Genomic DNA, 22,714 nt, shown 5'->3' with positions numbered 1-22,714 from the left:
GAGGACTTGGGGGGAGGTGGGAGAGGATTAAAACATATGAACACTGCAAGGACTCTGGGGTGAATTACCGGGGGTAGAAAAGATCAAGGTTTTCGATGGGGGAAGATAAGAGATGGTGGTGAACAGCTGTTTTAAAGACCTGGAGGGAGGAGTGGGATTGAAGGGAGTGGGGGAGTTTGTTCCAGAGGCGGGAGAAAAGGGGAATGAAAGAGTGAAGGTGAGCAGAGAGCCTAGACTTTGGCAGTTTAACCAGAAGAGGTTTGCAGGCAGATCTTGTGCGACCTGAAGGAATATTGGGGGGACAGAGCACAGAGAGAGCTGGGGGAGCAAGGCCGGAGAGGAGTCGGTAGAAGACAGAAAGACCACCAACCTGCCTGCGGTGAGTGAGTGAAAGGCCCTCGGCGTTGACTACATCGCAGGAGATTCCAATGATTCTGAAAGCTTTGGCCTCAACAGCGTGAAGCCGAGCAAGGTGTGAGGCAGGAGCACCAGCCCAGAGGGGGGAACAGTATTCCATTGAGCTGCGGATGAAAGCCTTGTATGTGGTGAGGAGCTCAGGTGTGCCAAGGAAAGACTTCGCACGACGGAGGATGCCCAGTCGGCGACTGGCTTTGGAGGCCAGCTTGGAAATGTGGTTTTCCCAAGAAAGATCATGGCAGATAGTGAGACCCAAAAGCTTGAGCGACAGAACTTCTTGGAGAGGATTGTTGAGAAAGTAGATGGGAGGGTTGTCCAGTCGGTCCTTTCGGAGAGACATTGTAAGAGTGTGAGATTTGTCAGGATTGAAAGACATGTTCCACTTGTTTGACCAGTCTGTGATTTTGTCCAGGTCTGCAGAGAGTGAGGAGGCGGCAGACTGCCGATCTGAGGGATGAGGAATGGAGCGACAGAGAGTAGAGTCGTCAGCAAAGAGATAGAGAGGATTTTCAAGAGAGTCAGAGAGATCATTGATGAAGACCAGAAAAAGCACAGGGCCCAGAACACTACCTTGGGGAACTCCAGCCTGAACAGGAAGAGGAGATGAGAGAAACCCATTCAGGGCCACACGTTGACTACGACCAGAGAGGAAGTCCGCCAGCCATGCGTGGAGATTTCCATGGATACGAAAGGAGGAGAGTTTGGAGAGCAGAGCAGGGTGCCAGACCGTATCGAAGGCACGTGAAATGTCAAGGGAGACAGCTCTAATTTCCTGTTTGGCGTTGAGGACCTCCATCCATTGTTGAGAAAGCAGAAGCAGCATGTCCAGAGTAGAGTGACCAGGTCTGAAACCAAATTGATGATCAGAGATCAAGCCATTGGAGAAGAGGAAAGATTTAATATCTGAAGCAATGATGGATTCCATGACTTTGCTGATAATTGGGAGAAGGCTGATTGGTCTGTAGTTGCTGGGATCTGTTTTTGCACCTTTTTTGTGCAAAGCGGTGATGTTGGCTGATTTCCAAGCAGATGGCAGATGACCTTGAGCAAAAGAGAGGGTGAAGAGAACAGAAAGAGGGAGTGAAAGTGCAGAAGAACATGATTTTAGGACCCGTGGGCTGATGCCGTCAGGACCAGTTGCAGAATCAGAGTCGAGGGTTGCCAGAAACTTTTCCACCTTGTCAGGAGGAAAGGACACAGAGTCCAGGAGCAGCTGGGTACGACTGGGTACGGTGGGTACAGAGAGGGATGGGTTTGGGACACAAGATTTAGAGGCAAACACAGAGTTGAGGCATTCAGCTTTTTCACGTGCGGAGTCAGCCGTTAAGCCGTTTGAGGTGAGGGAGGGGATGGAGGGGGAACAAACACCAGAAACAGATTTGACCAGACGCCACCAGGATTTGGAAGAGGGAGACAGATAAGAGAGTTCGGTCTTGAGAATGGTGAGATATTGTTTCCTGGCTCTCCTGAGGGTGGACACACACTTGTTTCGGGCTTTGTGAAAGGAAATGAGATTTCCTTCCGTTGGATTTGCTTTCCAGGAGACGAAAGCAAGTTGTTTCAGGGCAACAGCCTCACCACAAGATTCCGTGTACCATGGACGGGAGGAAGGGAATGACAACTGAAGACGAGATGGTATAAATCTGTGCATGAGAGAGAGCAATTTACTTTGAAAGAATTCCCAGGATGAGTTGATGTCAGAGGCGGTAGAGATGGGAGACCAGTCCAGATGATTGATGGCTGCTTGAAGACCGTGCCAGTTGGCCTGAGTGAAATGCCAGACTCGTCGACGCTGAGGAGGCTCTCTGAGAATGGTCAGAGAGATGTCCACTTTGACAAGCACATGATCAGATGAGCCGATTGGAGCAGAAGAAGAGCAGCAGACATTTTCAGGGAAGTTTGTCATAACCAAATCCAGAAGAGAAGATGCTCCGTTGACTGAGATCCGGGTCGGGAAATTGACAGATTGTGTCAGACCCAGTGAGTCGCAGAAGTCCTTTGCTGAAGAGCCATGGCTGGTGAGAGAGGTACCCACACCCAGCCAACTGGCATGGTGACAATTGAAATCACCACATATGAGGAAGAGAGAGTTGGGATGGGTAGATAGAAGTTGGTCCATATTATCAGACAGTGAGATGTAGATGGAGTCATCGCTGATTGGTGGACGGTACAACACACATATGAACAAAAGGTGGGAGCGAAGGGGAAGCCGTAGCTAAAGGTATTCCTGGGGGTGAGGTGGAGAGAGGGCAGTGGAGGGCGAGTGAGGAAGAGAGTTTTTTATAAAGATAGCAACCCCACCTCCAGGACGAGGCTCAGGTCTATCATACCGGAGGAGGGAGTAACCTGGGAGAGATACCAAGGCATCAGAGACATCATGAAGGAGGAAAGTTTCTGTTAAGCAGATCACATCTGGTTTGTCAGAAGCAACCTGTATGGAGAGGTCAGTCAAGTTTGAGCGAAGGCCCCGGATGTTTGAGGTCCATACCGTTAATGAAGAGGAAGGGGGAGCATCGGGTCCAGAACAGGGGGGGGGGAGGGGTAGGGTAAGATGTGGAAGAGGAGGAAGAGGTAGGGAGAGCTGTTGAAGGTGTGTCAGAGATTTCAGAATAGCTTGGAGAAAGGGAAGAATGGGGCGGACAAAAGGTTTGATGGAGATTGGGTGAGGCACAGTGAGGTGTTATTTGAGGAGGGGGAAGAGCAAGGCAGAAGGTTTGGGGAGATGAAGGTGAAAGTTGGAAGGAGGAAGAAGCAGGGAGGATGCTTTGAGGAGGAGGGGTGAGAGGGGAGTCTAGGAGGGGAGGAGCGAGGGAGAGTCTCGGAGGGGAGGGGTGTGGGGGGAGTTTAGGAGGGAGGGGAGGGAAGGGGCAAGGGGGGAGATTTGAAAGGGATGGGTGATGGGGAGGATTTGGAGGGGAGGGGTGAGATTGGATTTTGAAAAGTGTACGATTCATGGGAAACGAACATTTTTTGCAAAATGAGTTTGAGACCTTCGAGTCAAAAATACGTTTGAGGACACTGGAGGAGGGATGGAGTTCTGGATAGTTTAGGGAATGTAGAAAGGAGGAACTGTAAGAGATGGTATTATATATACACAAAGAATTAAGTTAAGCACCCCTACACAACGAATTAAGGTAAGCACCCCCTAATATATATTCTTTGTGTATATGTATACATTGGCATATATTCTAAGGTATGTGAGATCAAATAATGATTGGTATGACATTAGTTATTGACGTTATTGACATTATTGACGTCACTTACACGTTATTGACATTACACGTTATTGACGTTATTGACGCAAAGATCGCTAGAGGTCTTCTCAGAACAATGACTGTACGTTAGAAAACATAAACGTCATCCACACTGTCCGTGATGGACCTATAGTAGATGAGGATGCTTTGAGGAGGAGGGGTGAGAGGGGAGTCTAGGAGGGGAGGAGCGAGGGAGAGTCTCGGAGGGGAGGGGTGTGGGGGGAGTTTAGGAGGGAGGGGAGGGAAGGGGCTTACACGTTATTCGGTTCGGTTGGTTCGGGGTTCGGTTGCGAGAGGACGCTGGCGTTGCATATTCGCCGCTTCTCCGACTGGATGGATGTACAGGGTCTGCTTCTACCTTTCTGACCTGACATCTCACACCTGTCCTGCCTTTTCACACCCGCACGTGCCGCGTGTTCTCCGGCTGGATAACGGAATCTGCTTTTGATGGTACGGAATACGGAATTCGAAAGGCCCGCTCCCGTTGATTGTGGCCGTGGCCTTGTTTGCCGGTGGCCTTGTGGCCTTGTTTGCCGCTGTGGTCTTGATTAGCGGCTGCAGTCGTTTGCCGCTGCGTTTGCCGCTTTGCCTCCTCGACCTTGGCCTCGTACTCGTCCCTTCGCTCCTGCCTGGCATGGCTCTGAAGTACTCCGCCGCAAGGCTTCTTCTGCTCAATACCCGCTCCACCCCATCATGCATCTCTGCCATCAAATCAAATGGACTCCTCCGACGACCCAGGTACATTCACCGTGGCTCCGGTCGCAAGTTTGTTTATTTGCAATCAGGTCACTCCATCCCCGTCCTCTGGTCGGCTCAGCGCACTCTCACTCTTCGTCCCAGCGCACCTGGTCACAGCAACCCACACGATCGCACCTCTTGCCTACGAACCCTGGCTAAATCACCTGAATTCATCCCTGCTGTTCAAAACAACATCAAGCTCACCCTGTTCAACACCCGGTCCCTCAACAATAAATGCCTCATCCTGAACGAATACATCCTGGATAACAAACTGGACTTTCTCTGTCTCACCGAAACCTGGCAACAACCTCTGGACTACTACACACTCAACCTCACCACACCCAATGGATATTCCTACGTCAATAAACCACGCTCGGAGGGCCGAGGTGGTGGAATTGCCGTTATCCACCGTCAAGACATCAAGACCAACCTCATCTCCATCTCATCTGCTCCATCATTTGAACACCTGGCTTTAAAACTCTCTGGTCACACGCAGTCAGTCATGGCTGTCGTCTACCGCCCTCCCAAACCACACCCATCATTCCTGTCTGACTTCTCCTACTTTCTGACCCAGCTATGTTCCCTCTCCCCCTCAATCCTCCTCCTTGGTGATTTCAATATCCACATGGACTCCACTGACTCCACAATAACCACTGACTTCACTGATTTACTCACCTGCTTTAACCTCACTCAACATGTCGACTTTCCTACCCATATCCGTGGTCACATTTTGGACCTTGTCTGCTCCACTGGATTAAATTTGCACCATCTCTATGGCTCCGACCTCACCCTCTCTGACCACTTAGCCATCACTCTGACCATCAACATCCCCGCCCCAACACCAAGGCATTATCGCACAATCAACTTCCGTAAGCTAAACGCTCTTTCACCTACCTCATTCTCATCCACCCTCTCTGAAAAAATGTCCACTTCTCCCTTCATTGACCTCCACACCCCTTCCGACCTCACTGACTACTACAACCACACTCTCTCCTCCTGCCTTGATCAGCTTGCGCCTGTAAAAACCAAAACAGTTTCTTTCACCCATTCTGCTCCCTGGTTTACCCCTGAACTCCACCTGATGAAAACTCGTGCTCGCCAACTTGAAAGACTCCGCAATAAAACGGGTCTCACAGTTCACTCCCAAGCCTACAAGGACCACATACAACACTACAAAGATGCCCTCTCCCGCGCCCGCTCTGCCTACTACTCTCAAATTATCCACTCTGGCTCCGGAAACCCAAAAGCACTCTTCTCGACAATAAACAAACTCCTCCGCCCCCTGAACACCACCACCCAGTCATTCACAGTAGACAACTGCATCTCCTTCCTCTCTTTCTTCCAACGCAAAATTGACAACATCTACAACAGCTTGACCACCGCCGCACCCGCTCCCCCTCCAACCACCTGCCCCCCCTTGTCCTGCCATCCCCTGTCTCGGTTCTCCCCAATCTCTCCTACTGACCTCTCTGAACTCCTCATAGGAATGAAAACTGCCACCTGCACTCTTGACCCCATCCCCTCCAGCTTTGTCAAAGCCTCCCTCCCTGCTCTCTCTCCACTTATCATTGCAACAATAAACTCCTCCCTGTCTACAGGCATCGTCCCACCTTCCCTCAAAATTGCTGCTGTTACCCCCATTCTAAAAAAACCTGGTCTAAACCCTGACACCCTAAACAACTTCAGACCCATCTCCAACCTACCCTTTCTGTCAAAAGTTTTGGAACGCGCTGTAGCCACTCAACTCAAACATCATCTCTCTGCCAATAACTTGTATGAAACATTCCAATCCGGATTCCGCTCCAACCACAGTACTGAAACTGCTCTCCTCAAAATCACCAACGACCTTCTCCTCTCCTCTGACGCTGGCAACCTCAACATTCTCGTCCTCCTCGACCTCAGCGCTGCCTTTGACACCATCGATCACACTATCCTCCTCACCCGACTTGAATCCACCTTTAACGTCACCGGCACTGCCCTCTCTTGGATTAAATCATACCTCTCTGACAGATGCCAGTTCATCTCCATCAATAACTGCAAATCCCCCACTGCTCCCCTCCCCCAAGGTGTCCCCCAAGGTTCAGTTCTTGGCCCCCTCCTCTTCATCCTTTACCTGTCCCCGCTCGGTCACTTAATCCGCCGTCATGGTCTCCAATTCCACTGCTTCGCCGATGACATCCAGCTTTTCATCTCCACCAAGTCCGTCTCCACCGACACCCACTCTATCCTGACAAACTGCATCACTGAAATAAAATCCTGGCTTCAAATCAACTTCCTCAAGCTTAACTGTGATAAATCTGAAATAATCATCATTGGCCCAAAAACGCTCACAAAATCCACCCATAACTTTGCCCTCAACATCGACGGTATCCCAGTATCCACCTCCCCTCACATCCGGAATCTTGGCGTCATCTTTGACCAAACCCTTTCCTTCGACAAATACACTAAACAGATCACAAAGTCAGCCTTCTTTCACCTGAAAAACATTGCCCGTCTCCGCTCATCCCTCTCCTCCACGGCTGCAGAAACCCTCATCCACGCCTTCATCACCTCCCGTCTGGACTACTGCAATAGCCTCCTCTATGGTTCACCCTCAAAAATCACCAATAAACTCCAATACATTCAGAACTCCGCTGCCCGTCTACTCACTCATTCCCGGACCCGTGACCACATCACCCCCGTCCTTTACAAGCTTCACTGGCTCCCCATCCCCCAGAGAATCCAGTACAAAATCCTCCTCTCGACATACAAAGCCCTCCATAACCTGGCCCCATCCTACCTGGCTGACCTCCTCTCCAGACACACTCCCACCCGCAACCTCCGCTCTGCTGGTACCAACCTCCTGACCCCCTCCATCCGGACCAAATTCAGATCCTGGGGGGACAGGGCCTTCTCCATCGCTGCTCCCACCCTCTGGAACTCACTACCTCACACCATCAGAGACTCCTCCTCACTCACCACATTCAAAACATCACTAAAGACCCACCTGTTCAACGCTGCATTCAACATTCAACCCACAGCATTTAACCCCTGACTATCTCTTCTCCTTCTCCCTCCTTTTGCTTTAAATATTTCCCTATTGATTCTTGTCTTGTCTTTTTGATTCTTGTCTTATATATATGCCGTATATCGCTGCTGTTTGTTTTCTTGATTCTTGTCTTTTTGCAATTGTTGTTTTCATGTATTGTTATGCATTATGTTTTCCACTCTGTCAAAGCGCCTTTGGGCTTCTGGAAAAGCGCTATACAAAATAAATGAATTATTATTATTATTATTATAGCTCCACACTTAAATTGAGGTGAAAATATGCCTAAAATTCCCAAAAAATTTCACCTTAAATTATGCAGAATAAAATATTGAAAACGGCATGATTGTTATGTTTTTATGTGACCATAATATCACTTCTCCAGAAAATATAGCAATATCATGGGTATATTACACTGTTTTGACGACAACAAACTTGTAATGTGCGAGGTTGTAAAAAAACGGGGGGGGGGTGCTTAACTTAATTCTTTGTGTATATATATTTTGGAATGAATAGATTTGGTGAGCAAGACGAAAGCATCCTTTTGTAGGAAAAGAAGAAAAGGGTGTTATAATATATGAGAGAAAATAGTTGTTCAGGGGAGAGATTATACATTTCTAACCGCGTGATCGCGAACGAAGAACGAACGAACAAAAAGAACAAATAAACGAATAAGACCTGGGAAGGAAATATTTTTTTGGGGGTTTTTTTTTTTTTTTTTTTTTTTTTTTTTGTGAGTACAGATATTAAACAAGGAGGTACGGGGTGAACGACTGGGACGAAACAGTGAACGAAAATAATTTCAGCGCATTCGACGAATCGCTGAGAGAAAAACAAACCACAAGGTCGGAGACGGTACGGTAGTCAAGCCTACGAGTACTAGGCCGCAGAATACGCTATAGGTACATACACCATTAACCGACGATTGTGTATACATGTACGAAAAATTAGCACCGAAAATTTTCCAAAAGATACGCTATAGGTACATACACCGAAAGATAGATACAGTCTCGACAAAAACACGATTGAGAAATATCACTTAGCTTCGAAAGCGTGAGCGCATGGAGCAGCTTCGAAAAGACGTGACCTCGCCGTAATCTCGCGAGACTTCTCAACTTCCTCAATAGGATGATTCAACTTCCTCAATAGGATTGTTAAAAAAAGTAGATAGGAGGGTTTGCCAGATGATCCTTTCGGAGAGAGATAGTGAGAGTGAGAGATTTGTCAGGATTGAAAGACATATTCCAAGTGTTTGACCAGCTTGTGATTTTTGTTCAAGGTCTGAAGAGAAGGATGAGGTTCATTTCTGAAGGATGAGGGATTGCACGGCAGAGGGTGGGGTCAGCAGCAAATAGATCGAGGATTTTCCAGAAAGTCTGAAGGATCATTGGTGAAGATCAGGAATAGGACTGGGCTCAGAATACTGCCTTGAGGCAATCCAGCCTGACAGGGATAGGGTATGAGAGGATTCTGTTGAGAGCCAAATGTTGGCTACGAGAGTAGAGGAAGTGAGTAAGCCATGTGTGGAGTTGGCGTTGGATGCCATAGGCAGAGAGTTTGGAAAGTAAGGCAGGAAGCCAGACTGTATCAACAGCATGAGACATGTTCAGAGAGACGCCCTGATCGTATGTCTGACATTGAGGGCCTCCATCCATTGGTTGGTGGAGTAGAAGCTGCATGTCGAAGTTGGAGTGACCTGGTCTAAAACGAAATTGATTTTCTGAGATGAGGTTGTTGGAGAAAAAAAGGAAGGTTTTCATATCAACTGTGATGATGTGTTCCATGACCTTGCTGATTATTGGAAGTAAGCTGATAGGTTTATAGGTAATGGGATCAGTTTTTGCACCTTTTTACGTAGTGCAGTGATGTTCACAGATTTCCAAGCAAAGTAACATTTTAGTGGATTTCAGTAACATTTGGTGGATTTCCAACCATTGTGAAGTCTTTAGTACGACTCGGCTGGTGTTCGAACCACCAACATCCCAAACTCTGAAGGCACGCTCTAACTATTTATTACCTCACCGAGTCTGAACATTTAATCAATCTTTGTACATTTTTGTTATCCCACGGAGCGAAAGGGGGACTATTGTTTTCCCCTCCGTCCGTGCGTAAGCGAAGGACCGAATTCAAATTTGGTGTGTGGGTGCAACCCATGTCAAAATCCAAGATGGCCGCCGCCATGTATGTCTGACGCCATGTATGTCTGAACCTTGTGAGTGGAATATCTTGAAAAATAAGGGAAGTACCAACTTCTAATCTGGTGTGTGGGTGTATCTACACATAAGGGAGAACGCTATTGAAAATTGGGTCGCCACGTCAAAATCCAAGATGGCCGCCACCATATATATGTCTGAACCTTGTGAGTGAAATATCTTGAAAAATAAACGAACTACTAACTTCTAATCTGGTGTGTGGGTGTATCTACACATAAGGGAGAACACTATTGAAAATTGGGTCGCCACGTCAAAATCCAAGATGGCCGCCTTGCGTCTTCCACTTTGTCAACTCGCATCACTTCACCGACGGGGGACCTAGGCGTAATGCTTGTATCACCTTGCGTCCACTCTCCTCCCATGTTCCCTTTTGCTGTCACCCTCTCATTGGCCGATTGCCTCCCACCTGGTATTGCTCGCCCCCCTCCCTGCCCAGTCAACAGTCCTCCCGGGCATGGCTCCCAGCCCTGCCACGAGGCTGGCTGCTTGGCTCACTGGTGGTGTAGCTGGCTGCGGCTCATGCGGCAGTGCCCCGATCTGGCCTCCTGTCCGTCTTCCAAAGTCATTGTGAGGGAAGGGAACTAATTAATGTGTGCAATAAGGACCTATCTAAGTGTTTATATGGGTATGCATTGCCATAATATAAGGGACAAAGGTTTGGCGACAGGGGGGACAACGAACAAAGGAATCTTATCCATAATCCCTGGACTATTTAGCACGCCCTGCTCCCTCGTGGCGGGGACATCAATACAGCTTATCCCGACAATCCGGACTACACATAGAACTTATTACAAGGGAGATTCCCTATCGCGACAGTCGGATACCTACCTATACAGATCTACCTGGCTCTAGATATTCCTTTACCCCACCGACATAACAATATTATATGATAATAACTTTGATTATAATATATTTGAGTTCATGAGCATAATATTTTGTTAAATCCACGTTTCAATCACAATTCCATTGAATTGTCAAACGTGGTTGCATTAATATATTATTGCGGTGATTTCAAATGAAGTGTTTTCACTTTTTTATTTGACCATAAATGATGTTTAAGATGGATACAATTTGGTTGGTTTTCTCTCACCCCTCCCTCCTCCTCCCTGACTTTGACAGATACAAGCTTTGAACGTCTCCAGCAACCGACTTTACCGGTTGGACGACCTTGCAGAACTTGTAAAACAGGCTCCTGCTCTTAAGCTTCTCAACCTCTCCAAGAATGAGGTTTCACTTCTATATTTTGTGCACCACTCCTTTCCTATTCCATCCCCATTGCTGCATGACGTCATTGCCAGGCACCAAGAGGTTCCCGGTGATGACGCGCGCGGAAAGGGTGTACTCAGTTTTCACTCCGGTTTATTTTCTTTCTTTCTTTCTTTCTTTCTTGTTTGTTTGTCCGAGCGATATCTCAGCCATCCTTTGAGCTCGGAAGGTGAAATTTCGGCACAATAGTGAGGAAGCGCTTTGGCAAAAACTGTATTTTTTGTTTTTGATTAATCAATTAATTGATTTGTTATTTAATTATTATCAATTAATTAAGTGCTGAGATTATTATCCTGGTGTTGGCTTAGCGGCTAGGGTGCCAGCTTAGGATCCTAGGATCCTGGGTTTGAATCCCGGTCGATCGCTGAATTAACGCCAGGGGGGTTGACTCAGCCTGTCATCCTTCCGAGGTCGGCTAATTGAGTACCAGTTCACTGGTAATTCCCTGTTTATCGTAAAAAGGCGACAAACAGGGTTGGCGGCAGGAAGGGCATCCGGCCGTAAAACATTGCTTCAAAAAGGGGACCAAAAAAACAACAACCACGGTGCCCGAAAAAGGCCAACCCCCGCTTTGCAGGGAAAAATGGCCTCTAAAGGTGTTTTTTTTTTTTTTTTAATTAAGTGCTGATTTATTTCCTTTCTCATCTGGTCAATATATGAGGCACCTTTTGAGTTAGGAAGCTGATATTCTGACATGACAATGACCAAGTGATTTGGCTGTAAAGGGTATTTTTGATTTATTGATTAGTCAATTAATCGATTAATTATTTAATTATTGATCATTTATTGATAAGTTAAGGTGGGTTTTCACGGGACACGCGAACGGTTCGCGAAGGATGCGAATGTCGAAAAAATGGCAAAGTCCAACATTCGTATTTTAGGCTCCAAAAGTTCGCCAAACATGCGCAAACATTTTTAAACTACCCGCCGAACAAAAAACGACTCCTGCGAACAATTGACGACGCTTCCGAACCCCCGCGCATGTTTGGCGAACGTTTGGAGCCTAAAATACGAATGTTGGACTTTGCCATTTTTTCGACATTCGCATCCTTCGCGAACCGTCGCGCGTCCCGTGAAAACCCACCTTTACAGATTCGAATGAAACTGTGGTGGTTTAGGTATTCTGTTAGCCAATTGATTAATAATTTAATTATTTTACCATTATTATTCATTTATTTCGTTATTAATCACTCATTTTTTTCTTTCTCATCCTGGCCTTATCTCGGGAATGTTTTGAGCTGGGAAGCTGATATTCGGACACGACAGTGACCAAGTGATGTGGTTATAAAGGATATTTTTGATTTATTGATTAATCAGCTAATTGATTTATTATTTATTGATTAATCAATTGATCTTTTTTTTTTCTTAATGACTTGTTTCATTAATTTTCAAAAAGTTACAGCTTCGGATGAAACACTGGTGGTTGAGGTATGCTATTAGCCAATTAATGAAGAAATGATTTTATGATCATTATTTATTGATTTTAATTACACAATTAATCAATCAATTATTGTATACCTCTTCTCCAAATTCTGTCTGTGCTGCACTGCGGTATCACCGGGTGCCTAAGGCGCCCCGGCAATGCCGCGCTGGAAGATGTTATTTATTTATTTGCCATGGTGGCGGTGTACTTTGAATGTATTTGTACTTGTTTTTGTTATGTTGTTATTCACTGATGTTGCCGTCAGTTGACGAGTCTCGTCAAATTCAAAATCGTCACCATATATCATACCCTGTCAGATAGCATGTCGGTACTGCTCATGCAGCCTCATGGCAAGGAATATGCTGGGTGGGTCCCCATTGCTTGAATGGTGGTAGTCAAGGTAGGAATTTGGAATTTGTACATGGTGCTGGGCACTTTGTACACGTCTGAAGAACGGCGCACTTTGTGCAGTGACACCCTACCTGCGAAGCATCCAGACTAGACGGGTGATTCGCCAGAGGTGTGTTACCTCTGGCCCATCCCCACCGCTTGGCAAAGTGCTTCCTACAAGGAAATAAACTTCCTTTATGCATAATTATAATTTGCAGTAACATTTGAGCGATGGGCAGCTCGTCCCTCAAAAGCAGCACAAATTCATTTTACGATGCCACGGGTGTCGCAGCACCATTGTCGATCCTGTTTGGCAACGTGGTGCGATGTCTGCACATTTTGTGCTCGACTTCCACATTCGATTTGTTTATATCCACATGCAAGACAAGCTTCTTGCGAACTATTTTGATTTGTCATTTAAAATCAAACTCTAAAATGCTTATTATTTTGTTGTAAACAGTGTTAACGCTGCAGACAACGACAGCAATTTTTTCCAAACTGTTTTTGAAAGCCTTGAGTGATTGAAGGTCGTGTGAGACGCATATAATCTCATGTTGGGTATGGAAGAGCTCTTAATGTCTTTTCCTCAAAGATAAGGAGGCTCATACTATTGCTTGTAGGTCCTATTCTCTGGATTAGATTTATTACTTGCAAAATCATGGATTTTTAAGTATATTGGTCGGTTGCGTTTGTTATTCTGTTATTACTTGCAAAATCGAAGATTTTTCAAGTATATTGGTCGATTGCGTTTGTTGTTATGTCTGTCTGTTTGTCTGTTTGTTACCTGGCAAAAAAAAAAAAAAAAAATTGCAAGTATAATAACCACCTTTAGAGGCCATTTTTCCCCGCAAAGCGGGGGTTGGCCTTTTTCGGGCACCGTGGTTGTTGTTGTTTTTTGGTCCACTTTTTGAAGCAATGTTTTACGGCCGGATGCCCTTCCTGCCGCCAACCCTGTTTGTCGCCTTTTACGACAAACAGGGAATTACCGGTGAACTGGTACTCAATTAGCCGACCTCGGAAGGATGACAGGCTGAGTCAACCCCCCTGGCGTTAATTCAGCGATCGACTGGGATTCTAACCCAGGATCCTAGGATCCCAAGCTGGCACCCTAGCCGCTAGCCCAACACCAGGGATTAAAGTATGTTGCACTATTATAAACAGATCAACATACTATATAAGTATGTTGATCACGTGTGTGTGTGCGCGTGTCCGTGTGCGCGTGCCCGTGTGCGCGTGTCCGTGTGTGTCCGCTCACTTATACTGGGCTACAGGTCACAATTTTAAACCGATCTTCACGAAACTTCACCAAATGGTAGATTGGTAGAGTTCGTGGTCCGAAAAAATCCTATATATTTTTGAGGTGACATGGTCAACATAGGCCAAATGTCAACCACTTTTTTCCTATTTCTAAAATCCTCAATTTTAATCCGATTGACTTGAAAATATAACAGCATTTGCATGTTGAATCACTAAATAGGGAAATCAACTATTTTTAAGGTCAAAGGTCAACTCTACGTCAAACTTCCAAAACCATCAATTTTCATCTGAAAAATCATCAATTTTCATCCTATTAACCCGAACTTTGAATGAGATCGTCAATTTTAATCTGATTGAAATGGACAATTTGATGGATCAATGGCATCCTTTTGCGGGGGGCGGTGGGAAGGGGTGCATTTTGCAAGTATCGTGCTCTGCATGACGTCTTCTTGTTACTTGCAAAATCGAAGATTTTTCAAGTGTATTGGTCGGTTGCGTTTGTGGTTCTGTCCATTTGTCTGTCTGTCTGTTTGTCTGTTTGTTTGTTTGTCACCGGCCTACAGGTCACAATTCTAAACCGATCGTCACGAAACTTCACCAAGTTGTATAGGTCGTCCCAATTGAGAAGCATATTGATTTTGAGGTCAAAGGTCATCTGGAGGTCAAATTTCTAAAATCGCCATTTTAAATCCGATTCACTTGAAAATTGAATAGCATTTGCATATTGTGTCACTGAATTGGGAATCCAACTATTTTTTAGGACAAAAGGTCAAAGGTCAACTTAAGGTCAAACTTCCGAAATCATGAATTTTCATCTGAAAACCCATCACTTTTCATCCTATTGACCCGAGCTTTGATCAAGATCGTCAATTTTAATCTTGATGAAATGGACAATTTGCTGTATCAATGGAAAACTTTCGGGGGGGGGGGGGGGGGCGTGCGGATTTTGCAAGTATCGTGCTCCGCATGACGTCTTCTTGTTAATTTGTTTATTTCTTTGTGTGTCTGGTTGTCAATCGCTTGCAGGTCGCAATTCTAAACCGATCGTCATGAAACTTCACCAAGCTGTAGAGGTCGTCACAATTGAGAAGCCTATTGATTTTGAGGTCAAAGGTCATCTGGATGTGAAATTTCTAAAATCGTCATTTTTCATCTGATTGACTTGAAAATTGAACAGCATTTGCACATTGAGTCACTGAATTGGGAAACCAACTATTTTAAGGTCAAAGGTCAACTCAAGGTCAAACTTCTAAAATAATCAATTTTCATCTGAATAATCGTTCACTTTTCGTCACTTTTCAAACGTCACTTTTCATTCTATTGACCCGAGCCTTGATCAAGATTGTCAATTTTAATCTTGACGAAATGGACAATTTGCTGGATTAATGGCAACCTTTTTTGAGGGGTGGGGGGGGGGGGAAGGGGAGGGGTGGATTTTGAAAGTATCGTGCTGTGCTCTGCATGACGTCGTCTTGTTTATTTCATTTTTGACTGCTTGCAATTGCAGTTGTGTGATCATTTGTAAACCCATTATAAACGCACTACAGTTATACCTCGTTTTGCACGCTAAAGAGAGCGCTCATCGAAAATGTGCTGAAAGGTCTCATTATGTCATTGTTTATGTGGAGATGTTCCCAATAGCATTTTTTTTTTTTTACATCCTTTAGGTGCGTGGCCCATTTGAACCCACAGAGAACGGTTGTACTGGTTTTATAATTAATAATAGTGATTTTTTAAAAATCTTAATAACACCAGTAAGTATGAACAAAAACATAAAATATGTACACACATCAATTGAACAAATAATTTCCGTCACTCCTACTCTTCCGACACGGCAGCGCTGGGAGACGAGATGGGAGGAGGCGTAAACTGCTGATTGGCTCATAGAGTGTGCATACAGTACAAACAATGCGTGTTATGGATTTTCTTTGTCCTGGAGAAAATCTTTACTAAATGCTTTTCAAAGATTACTAATGAATCGGTGTTCTCCAGGGCAATGTTAAGCGAGGTGTTACTGTACTGTAGTTTCACTTTTTATTGCATGTGTTTCTCTAGCTTTTTACCCTGCTGTTGAATAATGAGCCGCTGAGAAATGTAACCTGGGCTTTCAAACATTTTGCAAGTTCTGAAGGGAGGACGGAGAGCCTCGGACGGAGAGCCTTCTACTCGGACGAAGTGTTAATGCCCGGAACATCAGTTTCTCCTCGATTCCCACTGCAATAACATTCCTTGATCATTGTTCTTTTGATTTCATCCATTGTGGAAAAGGGGTTTCAAAGTTCAACAAAGATCATTGTTCTGTTGAAAGGGGTGATTTGATCAAAGGTGTTTCAAAGATTGCAAAGATCGGCATAAGCTTCAAACGTGTCATTGAAAACTGCCAAACTGCTGTTAACACCAAAAGTGGCCCCTTCTTCTCATTTCTCTCCTTTTTTTCTCCTCCTTATTCTTCTTTCTCCTTGTTCTTTTTTTTCTCCTCCTTATTCTTCTTTCTTCTTCTTTTTTCTCCTTTATTCTTCTTTCTTCAATTCTTTTTTTCTCCTCCTTATTCTTCTTTCTCCTTATTCTTTTTTTCTCCTCCTTATTCTTCTTTCTCCTTGTTCTTTTTTTCTCCTCCTTATTCTTCTTTCTCCTTGTTCTTTTTTTTCTCCTCCTTATTCTTCTTTCTTCTTCTTTTTTCTCCTTTATTCTTCTTTCTTCAATTCTTTTTTTCTCCTCCTTATTCTTCTTTCTCCTTATTCTTTTTTTCTCCTCCTTATTCTTCTTTCTTCTTCTTTTTTCTCCTTTATTCTTCTTTCTTCAATTCTTTTTTTCTCCTCCTTATTCTTCTTTCTCCTTGTTCTTTTTTTCTCCTCCTTATTCTTCTTTCTTCTTATTCTTTTTTCTCCTTATTCTTCTTTCTTCAATTCTTTTTCATCTTTATTCTTCTTTCTCCTTATTCTTTTTTCTCCTCTTTATTCTTTTCTCTCCACCTTATTCTTCTTTCTCCTTATTCTTTTTTTCTCCTCCTTATTCTTCTTTGTCATTATTTTTTCTCCTCCTCCTTCTTCTTTCTCCTTATTCTTTTTTCTCCTCCTTCTTCTTTCTCCTTATTTTTCTTTCTCCTCCTTATTCTTTTTTCTCCTTATTCTTTTTTTCTCCTCCTTATTCTTCTTTCTCCTTATTCGTTTTTCTCCTTAATTTTCTTTCTCCTTATTCTTTTTTCTCCTCCTTATTCTTCTTTCTCCTTATTCTTTTTTTCTTCCTTATTCTTCTTTCTCCTTATATTCTTTTTTCTCCACCTTATTCTTGTTTCTCCTTAATTCTTTTTTCTCCTCCTTATTCTTCTTTCTTCTCCTTATTCTTCAATTCTTTTTCATCCTCTTTATTCTTTTTTTCTCCTCCTTATTCTTCTTTGTCCTTATTCTTTTTTCTCCTCCTTCTTTCTCCTTATTCTTTTTTCTCCTCCTTCTTCTTTCTCCTTATTCTTCTTTCTCCTCCTTATTCTTTTTTCTCCTTATTCTTTTTTTCTCGTCCTTATTCTTTTTTCCTCCTTATTCTTCTTTCTCCTTATTCTTTTTTCTCCTCCTTATTCTTCTTTCTCCTTATTCTTTTTTCTCAATTTTCTTTCTCCTTATTCTTTTTTCTCCTCCTTATTCTTCTTTCTCCTTATTCTTTTTTTCTTCCTTATTCTTCTTTCTCCTTATATTCTTTTTTCTCCACCTTATTCTTGTTTCTCCTTAATTCTTTTTTCTCCTCCTTATTCTTCTTGCTTCTCCTTATTCTTCAATTCTTTTTCATCCTCTTTATTCTTTTTTTCTCCTCCTTATTCTTCTTTGTCCTTATTCTTTTTTCTCCTCCTTCTTCTTTCTCCTTATTCTTTTTTCTCCTCCTTCTTCTTTCTCCTTATTCTTCTTTCTCCTCCTTATTCTTTTTTCTCCTTATTCTTTTTTTCTCGTCCTTATTCTTTTTTCCTCCTTATTCTTCTTTCTCCTTATTCTTTTTTCTCCTCCTTATTCTTCTTTCTCCTTATTCTTTTTTCTCAAGTTTCTTTCTCCTTATTCTTTTTTCTCCTCCTTATTCTTCTTTCTCCTTATTCTTTTTTTCTTCCTTATTCTTCTTTCTCCTTATATTCTTTTTTCTCCACCTTATTCTTGTTTCTCCTTAATTCTTTTTTCTCCTTATTCTTCTTTCTTCTCCTTATTCTTCTTTCTTCAATTCTTTTTCATCTTTATTCTTTTTTTCTCCTCCTTATTCTTCTTTCTCCTTATTCTTTTTTTATCCTTATTCTTTTTCCTCCTTATTTTTTTTCTTTCTCTTTATTCTTCTTTCTCCTTATTCTTTTTTCTCCTTACTTTTCTTTCTCCTTATTCTTTTTTCTCCTCATTCTTTTTTCTCCTCCTTATTCTTCTTTCTCCTTATTCTTTTTTTCTTCCTTATTCTTCTTTCTCCTTATATTCTTTTTTCTCCACCTTATTCTTGTTTCTCCTTAATTCTTTTTTCTCCTCCTTATTCTTCTTTCTTCTCATTCTTCTTTCTTCAATTCTTTTTCATCCTCTTTATTCATTTTTTCTCCTCCTTATTCTTCTTTCTCCTTATTCTTTTTTTCTCCTTATTCTTTTTCCTCCTTATTCTTTTTCTTTCTCCTTATTCTTCTTTCTCCTTATTTTGAACGCTCGAACTGCATCCTTATAGCACTGTAACTCTTCCTCGATATCAGTAAATGAAAAAGATTATGCGCGGGATGTTACGCATCGTGAATAATCGCCTTGACTCTTTTTAACACACTGGTTTTCACGTAGACCATCTATCGAAGGCACCCTCCAATAATTACCGATGTCGTTCCAACAACAGGGCGGGCGAAATGTTTTCCTTGCAGATTCTGTGCCGCTACCAAACCGGACAGAGATGAAGAGTGTCGATACACTCTCGATACACTCTCGATACACTCTCCATTACTGCCCAATACAATTTCGCAAGAACGGTGTAGTGTTGTCATGGAATCTTTTAAGTCGACTCGGGAAGTCCGACCGCTGCTGGGCCTTCTTCACACAATGATCGATATTTATCTCCCAGACTAGATCATCAGAAATATGGATACCGAGGAATTTAAAGTAAGCCACAAGTTCAACCTCAGCACCGTCAATAAAAAGGGGATTCAGTTCTGACTTGTTCTTTCAAAAATCAACAATAGTTTCTTTCGTTTTGTTGACATTGAGCTCAAAGTTGTTGTCTCGGCCACCAACACACCATGATTTCGACCTGCTGGCGATCGTTAACTTCCTCGCCGTTGTGAGTGAGTCCCACGACGGTCGCATCATCTGCAAACTTTACAATCGGGCAATTTTCAAGAGATAACACGCAATCGTAGGTAAAAAGACAATAAAATAAAGGGCTTGGTACACATCCTTGAGGAGTACGAGTATTCAATGTGATTGGACTTGAAAAGTGAGATCCTATTCTGGCCAATTTTAGCCTATCAGATCTAAAAAATCAAAAGTGCATTTGCATAAACAACCATCAAGAACAAGAGCAAGTAATTCCAATTTTAATGGTAAAATCGCATTAAAAGCACAACAAAAATCTATGAAAAAGAAGCCTAGCATAGGTGGACCAAGGCTTATGAAGATGCTGTAAAACATCATGGATGGTGAGAGAAGTGTGATTCTTCTTCCTCTCATTTTCCTTCTGTCTCTTTCCTTTTTTTTTCTCTCTCCTTCTTCTTTCTCTCTCCTTTCTTTCTCCTCCTCCTTCTTTCTTTCTCTCTCCTTTCTTTCTCCTCCTCCTTCTTTCTTTCTTCCTCCTTCTTTCTCTCTCCTTTTACTCTCTCTCCTTTATTTCTCCTTCTTCTTTCTCTCGCCTTTCTTTCTCTCCCCTTCCTTTCTTTCACCTTCCTTATTTCTCTCTCTCCTTCCTTTCTCTCTCTCCTTCTGTCTCTCTCTCTCCCTCCTTCTGTCTCTCTCTCCCTCCTTCTGTCTCTCTCTCCCTCCTGTCTCTCTCTCCCTCCTTCTGTCTCTCTCTCCCTCCTTCTGTCTCTCTCTCTCCCTCCTTCTGTCTCTCTCTCTCCCTCCTGTCTCTCTCGCCCTCCTTCTGTCTCTCTCGCCCTCCTTCTGTCTCTCTTGCCCTCCTTCGTTCTCTCTCACCCTCCTTCTGTCTCTCTTACCCTCCTTCTGTCTCTCTCCCCCTCCTTCTGTCTCTCTTACCCTCCTTCTGTCTCTCTCTCCCTCCTTCTGTCTCTCTCTCTCCCTCCTTCTGTCTCTCTCTCCCTCCTTCTGTCTCTCTCGCCCTCCTTCTGTCTCTCTCTTGCCCTCCTTCTTTCTCTCTCACCCTCCTTCTGTCTCTCTCTCCCTCCTTCTGTCTCTCTCTCTCCCTCCTTCTGTCTCTCTCTCCCTCCTTCTGTCTCGCTCTCCCTCCTTCTGTCTCTCTCTGCCTCCTTCTGTCTCTCTCGCCCTCCTTCTGTCTCTCTCTTGCCCTCCTTCTTTCTCTCTCTCTCCCTCCTTCTGTCTCTCTCTCCCTCCTTCTGTCTCTCTCTCCCTCCTTCTGTCTCTCTCTCCCTCCTTCTGTCTCTCTCTCTCCCTCCTTCTGTCTCTCTCTCCCTCCTTCTGTCTCGCTCTCCCTCCTTCTGTCTCTCTCTGCCTCCTTCTGTCTCTCTCGCCCTCCTTCTGTCTCTCTCTTGCCCTCCTTCTTTCTCTCTCTCTCCCTCCTTCTGTCTCTCTCTCCCTCCTTCTGTCTCTCTCTCCCTCCTTCTGTCTCTCTCTCCCTCCTTCTGTCTCTCTCTCCCTCCTTCTGTCTCTCTCTCTCCCTCCTTCTGTCTCTCTCTCCCTCCTTCTGTCTCGCTCTCCCTCCTTCTGTCTCTCTCTCCCTCCTTCTGTCTCTCTCGCCCTCCTTCTGTCTCTCTCTCGCCCTCCTTCTTTCTCTCTCACCCTCCTTCTGTCTCTCTCTCCCTCCTTCTGTCTCTCTCTCTCCCTCCTTCTGTCTCTCTCTCCCTCCTTCTGTCTCTCTCTCCCTCCTGTCTCTCTCTCCCTCCTGTCTCTCTCGCCCTCCTTCTGTCTCTCTCTTGCCCTCCTTCTTTCTCTCTCACCCTCCTTCTGTCTCTCTCTCCCTCCTTCTGTCTCTCTCTCTCCCTCCTTCTGTCTCTCTCTCCCTCCTTCTGTCTCGCTCTCCCTCCTTCTGTCTCTCTCTCCCTCCTTCTGTCTCTCTCACCCTCCTTCTGTCTCTCTCTTGCCCTCCTTCTTTCTCTCTCACCCTCCTTCTGTCTCTCTCTCCCTCCTTCTGTCTCTCTCTCTCCCTCCTTCTGTCTCTGTCTCCCTCCTTCTGTCTCGCTCTCCCTCCTTCTGTCTCTCTCTGCCTCCTTCTGTCTCTCTCGCCCTCCTTCTGTCTCTCTCTCTCCCTCCTTCTGTCTCTCTCTCCCTCCTTCTGTCTCGCTCTCCCTCCTTCTGTCTCTCTCTGCCTCCTTCTGTCTCTCTCGCCCTCCTTCTGTCTCTCTCTCGCCCTCCTTCTGTCTCTCTCGCCCTCCTTCTGTCTCTCTCTTGCCCTCCTTCTTTCTCTCTCACCCTCCTTCTGTCTCTCTCTCCCTCCTTCTGTCTCTCTCTCTCCCTCCTTCTGTCTCTCTCTCCCTCCTGTCTCTCTCGCCCTCCTTCTGTCTCTCTCTTGCCCTCCTTCTTTCTCTCTCACCCTCCTTCTGTCTCTCTCTCCCTCCTTCTGTCTCTCTCTCTCCCTCCTTCTGTCTCTGTCTCCCTCCTTCTGTCTCTCTCACCCTCCTTCTGTCTCTCTCTCCCTCCTTCTGTCTCTCTTTCTCTTTTTTTCTCTCCTTTTTTTCTCTCTCCCTCTTTTTTTTCTCTCTCCCTCTTTTTTTTTCTCTCTCCCTCTTTTTTTCTCTCTCTCCCTCCTTCTGTCTCTCTCTCCCTCCTTCTGTCTCGCTCTCCCTCCTTCTGTCTCTCTCTGCCTCCTTCTGTCTCTCTCGCCCTCCTTCTGTCTCTCTCTCGCCCTCCTTCTGTCTCTCTCGCCCTCCTTCTGTCTCTCTCTTGCCCTCCTTCTTTCTCTCTCACCCTCCTTCTGTCTCTCTCTCCCTCCTTCTGTCTCTCTCTCTCCCTCCTTCTGTCTCTCTCTCCCTCCTTCTGTCTCGCTCTCCCTCCTTATGTCTCTCTCGCCCTCCTTCTGTCTCTCTCGCCCTCCTTCTGTCTCTCTCTTGCCCTCCTTCTTTCTCTCTCGCCCTCCTTCTGTCTCTCTCACCCTCCTTCTGTCTCTCTCACCCTCCTTCTGTCTCTCTCTCCCTCCTTCTGTCTCTCTTTCTCTTTTTTTCTCTCCTTTTTTTCTCTCTCCCTCTTTTTTTTCTCTCTCCCTCTTTTTTTTTCTCTCTCCCTCTTTTTTTTTCTCTCTCCCTCTTTTTTTTTCTCTCTCCCTCTTTTTTTCTCTCTCTCCCTCTTTTTTTTTCTCTCTCCCTCTTTTTTTTTCTCTCTCCCTCTTTTTTTTCTCTCTCCCTCTTTTTTTTTCTCTCTCCCTCTTTCTCTATCTTTCCCTTTCTTTTTCCCTCCCTCCTTCTTTCCCTTTTCCTCCTTTCTCCCTCCCTCCTTCTTTCTCCTCCCCCTCCTTCTTTCTCCCCATCCTCCTTCCTCCCTCCCTCCTTTCTCTCTCCTTCTTTGTTTCCATCTCATTCTTTCTTTCTCTCTCATTCTTTCTTTCCTTCTCCTTCTTTCTTTGTCCTCTTCCATTCTCTTCCCTCTTTCGTTAACCTCGCACTTTCTTTCTCCTT

General features: G+C 44.6%; 1 protein-coding gene across 1 annotated transcript in view; it reads left to right on the top strand.

The window, feature by feature from the left end:
* NXF1 (nuclear RNA export factor 1) overlaps positions 1-22,714 on the top strand; it is a 44,230-nt gene that overhangs the window by 3,441 nt on the left and 18,075 nt on the right. Inside the window, exon 2 of the mRNA XM_078769174.1 lies at positions 10,767-10,874. Within this exon, the coding sequence (XP_078625300.1) occupies positions 10,767-10,874 (108 nt within the window). The remainder of the gene's footprint in view (positions 1-10,766; positions 10,875-22,714) is intronic.

Source organism: Myxine glutinosa, unplaced genomic scaffold (assembly GCF_964187855.1).
Source record: "Myxine glutinosa unplaced genomic scaffold, kmMyxGlut1.1 SCAFFOLD_1626, whole genome shotgun sequence".
Classification (NCBI taxonomy): domain Eukaryota; kingdom Metazoa; phylum Chordata; class Myxini; order Myxiniformes; family Myxinidae; genus Myxine; species Myxine glutinosa.
The sequence above is the reverse complement of the archived record's forward strand: the minus strand, read 5'-3'. Positions and strand labels throughout refer to the sequence as shown.